The sequence below is a fragment of the Schistocerca nitens genome, chromosome 9 (assembly GCF_023898315.1).
Source record: "Schistocerca nitens isolate TAMUIC-IGC-003100 chromosome 9, iqSchNite1.1, whole genome shotgun sequence".
Classification (NCBI taxonomy): Eukaryota; Metazoa; Arthropoda; class Insecta; order Orthoptera; family Acrididae; genus Schistocerca; species Schistocerca nitens.
Genome location: NC_064622.1, coordinates 79,051,387 through 79,065,003, shown reverse-complemented (window position 1 = coordinate 79,065,003; position 13,617 = coordinate 79,051,387). Strand labels below are relative to the sequence as shown.

Sequence of the window (13,617 nt, the reverse complement as noted above, 5' to 3'; positions counted from 1 at the left end):
TTTACACCTATTCTGCAATAATCTCTGTTTCCTTAGAAGTTTCTTTACAGTGACTGTATATGAAGGAGGTTACCTTCCATCATGAACTATTCTACTATGTACATATAAACTCAGGGCATCATCAACTATACTTCTAAATCTGAGCCACAGTTCTTGATTAGTTTGTCCAAGTGTTGAACCTATTTCAAATGGTGTGTGTCTCAGGACCACGCCCAAAAATACTGTATACAGAATAAACTGTTGTTAATTCACATCTCTATAAGCAATTTTTGAAAATATTTCAAAAGATGGAAAATCCAGGGTGGAATGTAACAATATTATGAGAAGGAAAATTGCTACTTACCATATAGTGGAGGTGATGAGTTGCAGATAGGCACAACAAAAAGACACAGTTATAGCTTTTGGCCGTTAAGACCTTGGTCAAGTGTATACTTAATATCACTATTTGGCATCCGTATTTCATTTAAAAGCTTTGCACAGATTTTTAAGCATGTCACTGTTTGTTGTTTGTTTTCCTCCATATTTGTTATAAATATAATGAACCACGTGCAGCTGTACACTAACTGTGGCATGCATGTTTCACATGCAGTGTTTCCATTTGAATGAGGGAGTAAATGGAGCTGTCAAAAAAATTGTAACAAGGAAGTAGTGACAAACCACAGCCATTAAAATAAATACCACTCGAGAATTTTTTGCTTTCTAAATTGACAATGTACTCAGTGACTGAATGTGTGTGATGTATCAGTTAATGGAACTAAAGTTCTTATTTCAATGTACAATGACTTTTATTTGTCAGTAGTCAGTTAGTGCTTTCTCATATTTTGGGCTTGTGTAGCGTGGTCATCAGCAAACTTACAAGCTGTTGCCCTAGTATTTGCTCGTAAAATTTACGAAAAACATAGAAAATTATTTTGCTATTTGTTTTGGAGTGATAACATGTCTTAATTATGCAGCAATCAGACTCACCAAATTAGATGCTGCACGCAGTGCACAAACTGCAACCATTATAAATCTCTTAAATTACATGACAGAACTAAGAAGTGTACCCCAACTAATATATTATCCACACTTAACTCTGCAACAGTCACAAGCCATCTTATGGACATGATGAAGGATGCAGGTTTTTTTGTGTCATTTCTGTTCCATTCACGAATAGGGTATTCACTTCACCTATTAAGTTTTGGCAACCAATCACTAGATGGGAGCTCAGAATATGACGAAGTTATTTATTTTCTGTGTCTGTTTGAAGAAACAGGGCTGTCAACAAATGGAAATTTCACATGTGAGTTTTTGTTGTATTATATTTCTTTATGATGTTTGTAAAATACTAACTCAACAGCAATGCCTCTAATCACTTCATTCTATTTTTTGGAATCAGTCTCCAACAGAAAAGACTCTCTACAATTAGTTTGCAAAATTTCTTCCTGGTTCCATCACTGAAGAATTTCATGAAGATCAGTGAAAATCAGTTGTTCCAAAATACATCAATGCTGTGCACAACATGATTGTAGAGAGCAGCATGTGACTTACCATGATATTAAGGCATCTGTATGCTTATCAAAGACTGCAGTATATTTGAATTTTCATAAACATTTAGCTGTAAAAAAGATCTTTTTCTGACTGACTCTGCCGATTTGACCAGAGCTCATAAACAGGGTTGTGCCATATAGTGTTAGGAAATGCTCAAATTCTTTTTTATCACTGGACATACTTGTCACTAGGGCATTATTCACAATCCTTATTTCTAAAAAACTCACTTACTATCTGTATGTTGATTGCTGTCTTTATAATCTCAAACTTATCCATTTCAGGCAGCACTGACCACTTTCAGATCTATGAGCAATTATCAGAAGATGGGCAACAATCCCTGAAACCAGTCAGTTTGAGACAACAAAACTTAAAAGTTGGCTCTTGTGAATGCTGTCCATATGATTGTAACAGGAACATTGTAACAGGAAACATAGCTTGGATTTACTTGAACAAGTGAAAAACTAAGCAGCAATCACATGTTTGGGTATTCCAAGATAACGCAAACCAGTAAATGTGGATCTTTTATTAAACATTCCAACAATATGTTTGCTTGTTTCTTTTTTATCACTGGACATACTTGTCACTAGGGCATTATTCACAATCCTTATTTCTAAAAAACTCACTTACTATCTGTATGTTGATTGCTGTCTTTATAATCTCAAACTTATCCATTTCAGGCAGCACTGACCACTTTCAGATCTATGAGCAATTATCAGAAGATGGGCAACAATCCCTGAAACCAGTCAGTTTGAGACAACAAAACTTAAAAGTTGGCTCTTGTGAATGCTGTCCATATGATCTAATCTAATTACAGGATGTATATACAGTGATATCCTGTTATCAAATAGTGTACAGTTGTGTTTAAAATTTCACGATCTAATCTACCTACAGTAATTTCATAGATATTAATGTACCTAGTATGTAGTAAGCTGTTGTTATAATTCCTTTTATTCTCTGATTTCAATTTGTTCAGCAGCTCTTGAGCCAGTACTATTGGCTGACAAATAGACCATTGCAAATGTTTGATTTTTTCCTACTTATTCAGCATATTGTACGAGATAAGAATCACAATGGAGATGCAATACTCCTTGTGCGCCATACAAGTGGCTCCTCACAACTAACTTCTGTAGCGAAGAACCAATTGTTTGAAGGTGTCACAATTTTACCAACTGATTACAACACTTTTTCTGTTTATTAATTTTTCTTTATATTTCTTCAGTTTAGATTTTGATGCCACACACTTAAAGAGATATAACATTTTAGAAAACCAGGACAGTTCTAAATAAAACTTGACCACCATTGAACAACTTACTTCATTACTTTCAAACAACAATTACTGGTAGCATCTAACAAGTCATGTTACACTATCCTAACTGACATCAAAATCACTTTCAGCACTGTTGATAATTATTTATATGGAATGACATGTAGGGTCCTAACCCACAAAAACTGATTGATTCAGTTTCATATCTGCCCTAAATGAATAATCTATTGCACAGACCTGCATTCAGAACCTTCAAAAAGTCTGATTGTCAGTGTTAGTGTCTACATAAAATTCAGAAATTGCTTGTGGTGTGTGTGTGTGTGTGTGTGTGTGTGAGAGAGAGAGAGAGAGAGAGAGAGAGAGAGAGAGAGAGAGATCAAACATGCTCACAAACATGGTTATTTGAAATTGTCACATCTTTATTACTTCAACTTGACACATTGGTTGCTATATTTAATGATGGCTGAAATAAAATGCGGAGTCAATATTAGAGGCCTAATATGAAAAGGGAAAAGGGTTTTAACAGTGAAATACTGGACACAAAATGCAGATATAAATACAGAGAAATTTTTAATATTAGAAATGTTAAAAGGACACAATGATATGAATATAAATATGTACAATATAATGGCAAGCTATAATGATAATTAAATGAAACTGATATTTATATTTTGGGCACTTTTTAACATGTGTTTTCACTGTATGTGTGCAACCTACATAAAATCCTTAGCACTAAAAAGGTAACTTTGATAGTGTCACTGGAAATTTATTTCTAATAATTTTCTTGTTTGTGTAGGCATACACTATATCTTGATGTACTGTTTCAGTACTCTTCAAATTACCACCACACAACACTAAATCCAGTCTTTGTAATAAATTATTTTCATGATTTGTTAACTCTCATTCCTTGACAAAAAAATAAACCACTGTTTGCTCTCCAGTTCTGTGCTTATGGTGAACTAGGATTGGGAGAGACAATAACAGAATATTTAAATGTAGTGGAACTCATCTTCTGAGAAACACCACCAATGCCCTGATTTTATTATTACGTTATTTTTTTCCAAGAAATACAGATCTACAGCGTTCCATAGCTGCTAAGGTATTAACGTCATTATATGAGACATGCGGAAGATAGTGTGGTACATCATTTGCTAGATTTGCCAGACAATAAAAAATTATAATAATAACTGGAACAATTATATTCACATTCATACCCAATGACACTGATTAACTGTACACACAGTTCTAGCAAAGTAATTTACATTTTTCATTTATACTTTAGAGCTGTATGCTTATGATTTTCCCTAGTATGTGCATGCTACGAATCAGAATTCAGTACACCGTGACAGAAAGTGATTAAAATCAACACTGCCATGAGAAACTTATAAAATTCATGTTGTAATGCATTCTGGGTAAGATACAGGAGTTTATTATGCAGCAATAAGTTTTGTTACATTTATACATTTGTATACTTAAAAACTGGAGGCTTTTCTCCCATAGAATGTTAGAACTCTATAACACATCATTTAAACTTATTTAAATATTACATAAACATGAATAGTACATAGTACCAGGATATTTAATACCAGGGTCCTGAACAACAGAAAGAAAGTTGTTATAAATTTTTTCTGACGCTAATAGTATGGCTCAACTGATGCTTTACAAAAGTACATTTGTGTTACATAGAACACATGTAGTCAATGTTGTCTAGAAAGACTTCTTTCACATTTGTGAGTTTGTTCAAGTCCCTGATGTTTACTCTGTCTTATGTAGTGAAAAATCAATATTTTGTAATTAGTGTGCCAATTCGTGCGGTGATTATTAGTTAACGGAAGATGAAATACTGACAAACACAATGTAGCTGTGTAGATTTTTGGCTTTCATTACTCAAATTTGTAAGCTACATATGAAGAATTACACATGTTTTTGTGTTTATGTAAACTGCAAGATAAATTAAAAGTGGAGCAGGTGATATTTGTATCAATGTCAAGCAATTAGTGTAAAACCAAATGTAAAATAAACAAATCTGCAGTGTTAGGATGGTTCCTGTTGTATGTTATTTCACATAAAATCAAGGTTGGCTTAATAGACAATAAGATCTACTTGTCTGCAAATAATTTATTGATCCTTGTGAGAAAAAATCAGAAATGGGTATATATTAACATTATAAAAATAAAGTAAAAACCTAACAAAAACATTATGAAAACTGTGAGGAAGTATTTGGTGTATGAGATCTTTAACCTTTCATTAAAATATCGAAACATCACAAAGCACACTACAAAATTGTCCCTATTATGCTATCAGGCTTCATGCCTGAAGGAGAACTAGTTATTTAGACCGCCAAGGGATTTACATGTTACCAATGTATGCAATGGTAATGAAATTGAGACTAGATTTAATTTTTCTCAGAAGGACTTGCAGGTGTTTTGATGACTCAAAGAAAAGTTCTGGAAATGAGACTGAATTGTTTCCTAAGTACATTCTCGGTCTGCATGCTTTCTTTACGGATAGCAATGACTGTTTAAAGGTACTGATTTTTCTTTATGATTTAATCACTAGGAATAATGAAAATGCCAAAAACTTGAGTTTCATTCCTATATAGCAACGACAATGAACATGCAACTATTTATAATATATATAAAAAGTTAAAGTTTTTAAAATTGATTTAAAGCATAAACAGTTACATAATATTCTGCATGTGTAAACAAAACAAACATTCAGTACCTGAGGCACAAGTTGGAAACAAAATTTGGAACATTTCGAGTCAGAAAAGTAAATTTATTAAGCACAATAACGCCGGCGAAATAGAAGTCAAACAATGTCTATCATTGATAGGACTTCACTATGTCTACTGCTATGTACAAAGTATATATTTCTGTCATTATTTAAATTTACTTTCACAGAAAAAATGTCGATATAGCAACAATTAAAGCAGAAACATTCTGAAAACTATGAAACTCATCATGTCCGTAACAACATTGACATCACCAACGACAGTTTCATTTATTTACTTCTCCCCACCCCCCAGACCGCTTGAGTGAGTCTCCTCTCCTTGCACTTCATTACATGGAAATGATATTCTGAGAGTCTAAAATAAACTTTTTTTGGTTTGCTCATTAAAGGAAGTAGAGCACTGCGCAATTCGTCAGACAGTTCCGCAAGCTCATTATCACATATGCAGTCGATAAGAAAATCGACCCTTAAATATATTACTTTTTGGTTACGTTTCCTACTAAGATTACAGTAACAGTCTTATAGTCTAAGATATAAATTAAAGTTTAGAGTAACGCGTGGTCGATCGTCGAAGATTTAAAATCTAATAATGCTTAAGTAGATGGATAACATCGTTATTTATTCTTTTTTTTCTTTTAGACTTCCACTTCTATGAAAATTACATAACAAATAAAAAATAATGAGGATCACAATTGAGACGAGAGTCCGATTTCGATGATTGCACATCCTGGGGGAGGCGCACATTTCGGAGAGCGTCCAAGATCCCACCACAAAATAGAGTTAGGTGCACGACACTGCACCTAGTACTCCCACCTGTCCTCCTGCTCCTCGGTCTTAATCCTACTGCGCAACACGTCCGCAGAATCTGCTTCAGACTGCCACCCATCAGTGACGGAATGTTCACCCACAGCCTCTTCTTCACGCACGACTGCAGCTTCTGGCAGTGGACCAGCATCATCAGGCGCGACAGTCGGGGAACGTGGCTCTGACTTGATGCTCCTCTGCTCGGGCTCTTCATCACCATCGTCACCATCCTGAACTATAGCAGGTGCCGGAATCCCTGTGTCAGAAGCCGATGCTGACGGAGGCCTATTCGTCGTTGCCACTTCGCTGCCTCCACGGTCTGCTCCTGTCGTCGATGAGGCCTCACTGCATTGGTCCTCATCATCATCCTCATCGTACCTGTCAAGGACAGGTGTTGGCTCCACACGGACAGTTTCCTCATCCTTGGATAACTTCATCCCGTAATCATCGGTCTGCATAACACACACCCCATTTATAATGACTTCCTGGTCGCCACCCTTGTCCTTGTGGTCCTCCCCATGACCAGTGGCATCCTGCCACTCAGGATTCACCCACTGGGGGGCAGCTGGCTTGCGCCGTGATGTCCTTGATGGCTGTGACACTGCCACAGAGGATGAAAGAGGGAGGTCCTTTTTGGCAGAAGACCCAGTGACGGAAGATGCAGCGACGTCCCGCAGGCTGCTACCAGACAGGTTGGAGTCTTCACTGCCAAGGTTGCTCTCTGCGTCCTCCTCTTCTTCGAAGTCAGGCTCACGCTTAATGCCCATGCTGAGATCGAGCCCACTGAACTGCTCCTTGGCGGCAGCTGCAGCAGCAGCAGCAGCTGCGGCTGCGGCAGCCAGGGGACCACCCCCAACGTCACAGCCTGGCGATGGCAGCAGGCCCCTTCCCACAAGTGCTGCCAAGTTGCTGTTGGCAAAGTAGGGCGGGTAGGGCAGCGGCACTGGTGCTAGCCCCATCCGCTCCTTCTGGAGCTCCAGCAACCTTTGGTTCAGCAACAGCCGGAACTGGACGGGGTCGAAACTGCCACCACCTCCCGCACCCGGCGGCACACTGCCCTCACGGCCCTGGCCACCACCACTGCCTCCGCTGCTGCTGTCATGTGGAACTTGCTGCTTCAACCTCATTCGGTGGTTGTGGAACCAGTTGGTGATGGTCCTGGTGGACAGCGCCAGCTCCGCCCCGAGGAACTCGATGGTGGCTACGCTCGGATAGCTATCCAGAGCGAAGGCCAACCTCAGCGCCTCCTTCTGTTCCTCTGAGAAGAGGACACGCTGCTTCTTGGCTGATGGTGGTCCGGGCCCAGGGCTCGGGCTGTGGTAGAACTCGGAAGTGTCGTTGGAGGAGGTGTCGCTGCTGTTGTCCGCGCCACCGCCACTGCCACTGCCTCCGCCACCCGTGACGCCACCTCCAGTCGTGCAGCCTGGAGGCCCGGCACTGCGGCGACGCTTGTTGGCCTCGCGGCGCTCGTTTTTCAGCGCCTGCAGCCGGTCGATGTTGTGAGCGTCGCTGAGCCACAGCTGCATCCGGATGAAGGGCTCGCGACCCTTGATGCTCAGCATGTGCCAAGGCTTTGGCTTGGAGAGCAGCTCGCTCACTGAGCCTTGAGACAGCCCCAACACCGCCTCTCCGAAAATCTGCGCCAAAGACGATGACGTCTTTAACTAAGAGCTCAGAGGCACTGCCACCTCTTGCAGTTCAGAGGCAAAAGTGTTTTGTCCTTGCAACATGGCTGGACAACTTCGAACAGTGCAGGCCTTTCTGTAAATCTGCGCGCATTGCTCCTAATTTTGGACTTTTGCAAACTGTAATTTCAGTTTCAACATTGAGAGCTCTGCATGACCAAATAGCACAAAATGTGAATAAATCATGCTGTTAAACAAAACCATTAGAATCAAAAATGGTTTTCAATCAGCAATACAATGCAAAGGAGCAAGTATTTTGCTGTGTTTTCAATGCCTGCAACATTTTTATTTACTTAGCTATCAAAGCAACTGTTTTTCTGCTTTTAAATGTAACTTATACCTTTTTAGTGAGATTCAGTAACCCATTAAAAGAAGAGAACAGCAATATATCACATATCAGGTTCACAATGAGACTTTTCGCAGAATATCAAGGACACATGTTATGACAGTAGTCTACCTGCACAGCTATTAGGCTATACTCACAATAAAATGGAACTAGGCCTGTAATGTGCCTCATAAGGCGTTTTACACATGCCATCATTGTTTACCATGGTGACTCCTCAATACCAACATGTAGCAGGGTCTCCATATAAACAATGCTTTGGTTAGAAGGTGGATGCCCAATTAAAAATAAGAAAAAATCTCATAAGTAGAATATTTCTCAGCCATTTTTTTTTTCAAAAAGTAGCCTTTTGAGCATTGATATGTACTATTATTACCATTATGCTTTTTATGAGTTACTGAATGCCACTGAATTAATGAATTCATGAGATTTGGTGTAATAATAATGAATATAATGTATTCTGGGCTCTTTTCGAAATGTAACTGGTAAAGAGCTACCCCACATATATTCCGTATCATTTTTTTTTTTATACTTTTAAATTTTTCTCTTTGCAGTTCAGTTAATTTTGTTGCAATCAGTTAAAAATTACTGCTGCGTCTTTCGTGAAAGTGAATAATGTATATAGGAGTCTAATACAAGTCATAAAACTGTTTTGCCAGTACATAGGAGTGTATTGCCAGAAAATTGGGTCACAACAATCTACATAACTTTTACTCTTAAGGTCAAATACATGACACTCCCATATTTCAATATATCATTGTAGCTGGCAAAAAAATCAAAAGTTCGTTACTTTCATGTGGTATGCTTAAATCTTTGGTGTAACAGAGCTGCAAGGCAGTGCTCCTCTAGCACCCACAGAATAAATATATGGTTAACAAAATAAGTTGAACAATGTAATTTTTGTTTAATCATTGAGAGTTGAAGCTGTATGTAACTGACAGCACATGTTACAGGAAGCAACAGAAAATCACTTCCTATGACAATGTTCATAAAAATAAGTGTTTTTAGGTGCAAATTTCATATTTAGCGCTCTAACAAACACATAAATTTAAACAAGACAACTGTAGCATTATAAACATGAAATATTATGTCAGTTAAAAAGCTCTATGAACTAATGCAAATTTTAACACAAGAAACTGAGTAGCAGTAGTGGCACCATTAACTGCCAAGTTGAAATGAGAACATTTATTTATGAGATATATAGAGACTGCTTGTACACATAAAGTTATTTTTCTGATTGCTGAATGATGATTTAATAATTTCTATTGAATGAATCAGTAAATAAAGTGGTATGAGAGGTACTATGAGGAAGATGTAAAGTTTCCTGTGTATAATTGTAGTTAAAATATTGTGAAAGTAATTCCTGTGAGAAGTTTAAGAAAATACTGCTTTCCAGCTTACATCTAGCACAAGGAAGATATGGACAAAATAAGTCCATATTGAAAGGTTACAGGAAGTAGCCCAGCTAACTGTCCACAAATGTAGTTTGAAAGAAGTCAAATGTTCTAACATGTTAGTTTCGTGAGGAAGCACAAAATGATTTTGAGACTCAATGACAAATGACTCTGGGTGACTTCGTTACTAGTCAGTAATCGTGACATATTCTGGCTTTCTTCAAACTGATACTGTTTTTCTGTGGGGCAGGTTGCACTTTCAGTTTGTGAAAACATTTTGCTCCTGGGACGAGGTGGCAGCAGCTGCCACATACTGCTTGAAATATGCTTTCATTTCCACCCTGGAGTGGTGGACCCACACCTCATCCACATTAACAAATCAACATAAAAAATCAATTGGATTCTTTTCAGAATGTCCAGAAATTGCTTAGAGATTGATTCCCTATAGTCAGCTTTCCATGCAAAGGAAAAGTACTCTCTCTTCTGCTATGACTGTTGTGTTGGCCATTACATGCAACTCTAACCAGTTATTTTCCAAGCCATATTGTGCATTTTGTCACGGTTTTCAGCAGTGACTGCAATTTTGGGATGCTCTTCACATGAATTATCTTCAGTAGATTTTAACCATATTTGATTTCAGTCACTATCCCAGACTGGAGTGAAATTTGCTTACTGTGACTTCTTTAAAAATGGCATAAACAAATCTGTCCTGCAGATTGAAATGATACTTGACTTGCAGTATAATGCATATTGTAAAAATATAAAAAATCAAAATTTCATAGTCTTGAATGCTATTTTTGTGACTGGCTGAAAATTTTCACCTTGGCTTCGTATTTTGTGTTTGTGTCTTTCTAAAGTGCTGTGATATCATGCAAAGAGAAGAGAAATGAACTGAACTGTGATACTTGGAGGGAAGAGAAATTGACAAGGGAGGGTATGCATCCTCACCTTCTGGCCTATGTTGTTGGCAAGGAGTGCCTCCTTGATCTTGGTGGTGATGGTCTGTGTGTCGAGGTCCTGCGTGAGTGCAGCCATCTCGTAGACGGAGGGTGCCACATGCTGCTGGAGCCCGCGCAGTGCCGCCATGGCCATGCCGGACTGCTGATGCTGTTGCGGCGGTGGTGGCGGTGGCTGCCCGTGGCGGTCCTTCTTGTCAGCAGTGAGTGCAGCACCGTAGCCTGCCAGCCCCAATGCACCTGGCCCCACAAGCATGGGTGGTGGTGGTGGCTGGGGCACTGAGGTGGGTGCACCGGCCCCAGCAGCAGCGGCGGCAGCTGCTGCAGCTGCAGCAGCGTGGTGTGGGTGATGCAGCTGCAGTGAGGCAGGCAGTTCGTGGCCCAGGTGGGCACCGTGGCCACTGTGCCCATTGTGGTGCTCTGGCTGCTTCGACAGTTTTGGCGGCTGCGGCTTTGTCAGTGAGGCACATGCTGCACCGAATGGAAAGAACAACACTGTCAGAGCGCTGGCATTTGCACCAGCATCTAGTTTATCCTAACAGCTGAGTTGCCCTACACCCATCTGATTTACAGTTTTGGCTTTACCATAAGACTGTTAGGGACACCAAAATCAATTATTGGTATCTGGTGGTAGCGGGCTTTATCCAGCCTGGAGCTGAAGGATTGGTTTTACAGTAATCTATCTAAAGTAATCTGTGGTCAGAGGCTGCTCTGCTTGCTATAGTGTTGCCAACTTTTCCATTAAAGGGCGTGTTTTCCAGCATCTGTTGGCAAGTCATGGCAGGAAGCACCACTTGCAAGAGGAGTGTTGTTAGTGGGAGCACAAAGTGAGCAATGGAAATGTCTGGAATCTTTTGCAAAGGTCAGTTGGCTGAAAGGCCTAAAGCTGCTTCTAGCTCACAAAATTGTGCAGTTGCCCAGCAGTCCTCCTGGGTGCAGGAGGTGAGCCACGGGTCTCTCAGGCAGAGTTTTAAAGAATGAGTGATCCTAATCCTTTTTTAAGAATGAGTGATCCTGATCATCAGTTAAGTATTCTAACAGTGCAGGAAGTTTAAAAGAGTTCACAAGTGTATTTCATGCATGGGTGTGCAATTCTTAGTAGGCATTTCCAATTTTGTAAAAATTATTGTGGATCAGTGTATGTGCAAGTGATTGATCAGAAAAGGTTTCACAACAAATAGGGGAGCCTTTCACCAGAGGATGCTTTTTAATGAAAGATATGGAGTCTTCTAGGTTAAAATTATGCTACAAATTACATTTGTTTCCATGGAACTTTGAAGTGTGGTGCTTTCATGTGACTTTCAACCAGCTGACTTTGAGCTGTTACCCTTTTTTGCCTTTTGAAGTTTACCATCAGAAGTTGCTGCAAATGTGCGTTTTGCCTTACAATTAATGACTGTGCTTAAGAGGCAGCAACAATGTAATGTACTCACGAGATTTGAGTGGGCCTCCAGCATAGTTGCCGGTCCTCATGAGCTTCTCAGGCGCTATCTTGTACTGGCTGGCAACCAGTTTGTGGACGGCATTGTCGTCCTCGAGGAACATCTTCATTCGAATGAAGGGCTCACGCCCCTTCTGCGTCAGCATATGCCACGGTTTGGGCCGCGCTAGGAGGTCTGACACGCTGCCTTGCGATAGCCCCAGCACTGACTCTCCAAACAGCCGCTGGCTTATTGAGTACTGGCTTAGCGACTCCTTCACCTGCAACGAGTCACACACAGAAATGATCAGTGCCCTGTGAACATACTCACACCTTGCTACAAGGTTCATACAATTCACACCACATGCTCTTTCTAAAACATCGTGTATTACCAATTAATGCTACTAAGAATATACAGATTTGGTACTGTGAGACATATGTATTTTCCTATTTATGTACATACTCTCCAAACCAATGTAAGGTGCATGGAAGAGGATATTTGGCATTCTACCACCACGTGTTAGTGTTTCTTCCTGTTCCATTCAGATTTGGAGTGTGGAAAGTGTGAAAACTTATACCCCTATGTGTGTGTGCTGTAATTAGACTAACCTTATCTTCCTGTTGTCTAAGGGAGCGATATGTACTAACCTGAAGAAAATTCGTGTGAAGAATATTTCTGGAATCTGGAATTGATAATGGTTCTTGAAACTTTATAAGAAAGAATTTGGAAGATAGTCGACATCTATCTTCAAGTGTCTGCCAATTTAGGTTCATCGGCATTTCTGTGCCACCCTCCCACTGAATCTAGCACACCTGTGACAGTTTGTGCTGCCCTTCTTTGAATGCATCCAATGTTCCCAGTTGGCCCCATTTCTTTCAATGTCAACAGAATTTCTATGCTCATATACAAGTAGACTAATTGGTTCAATCAAAAAGGTAGCACTACGGTTTTGTCCTTTCCAAAGCAAAGTGAGAAAACTAAACAAGAAATGGTGGATTTAAATCATGTGTTTAAGATTTCTTACAGGGTGACAATTATTGAACTGTGTGAAATAAAATCGTCGTAACTTCTGAACAGTTTACGTTAGGATGTTCAAACTGCACGGTTGGCCACAGGGCATGATGGGAATTAGTATGCGCATGGTTTGGTTTAGCCCACTTTCATTTGGATGGGTTTGTCAATGAGCAAAATTGGTGCATTTGGGGGACCAAGAATCAGCAGATCGAGAAGTCTCTTCGCCCTCAATGGGTGACTGTGTGGTCTGCAATGTCCAGTCACAGACTAATCGCTGCAATATTCCTTGATTGCACAGTGACAACCAAATGGTACGTGAAGGTTTTGGAAGATGATTTCATAGGCCCTGGTTTCTACAAGATGTGGTTCATGTAAGATGGAGCTCGACCCATTGAAGCAGGAGAGTTTTTGATGTCCTGGAGGAGCACTTTGGGGACCGCATTCTGGCTCTGGGGTACTCAGAGGTCACTCGC

At 39.9% G+C, this 13,617-nt stretch overlaps 1 protein-coding gene across 1 annotated transcript in view; it reads right to left on the bottom strand.

Annotated features, from left to right (window-relative positions):
• Positions 1-3,390: 3,390 nt before the first annotated feature.
• LOC126204016 (homeobox protein cut) overlaps positions 3,391-13,617 on the bottom strand; it is a 502,556-nt gene continuing 492,329 nt past the window's right edge. Inside the window, exons 13-15 of the mRNA XM_049938445.1 lie at positions 12,143-12,410; positions 10,702-11,180; positions 3,391-7,968 (exon numbers count right to left, since the gene is read on the bottom strand). Coding sequence (XP_049794402.1) covers positions 6,328-7,968; positions 10,702-11,180; positions 12,143-12,410 — 2,388 coding nt within the window. The 3' untranslated portion in view covers positions 3,391-6,327. The remainder of the gene's footprint in view (positions 7,969-10,701; positions 11,181-12,142; positions 12,411-13,617) is intronic.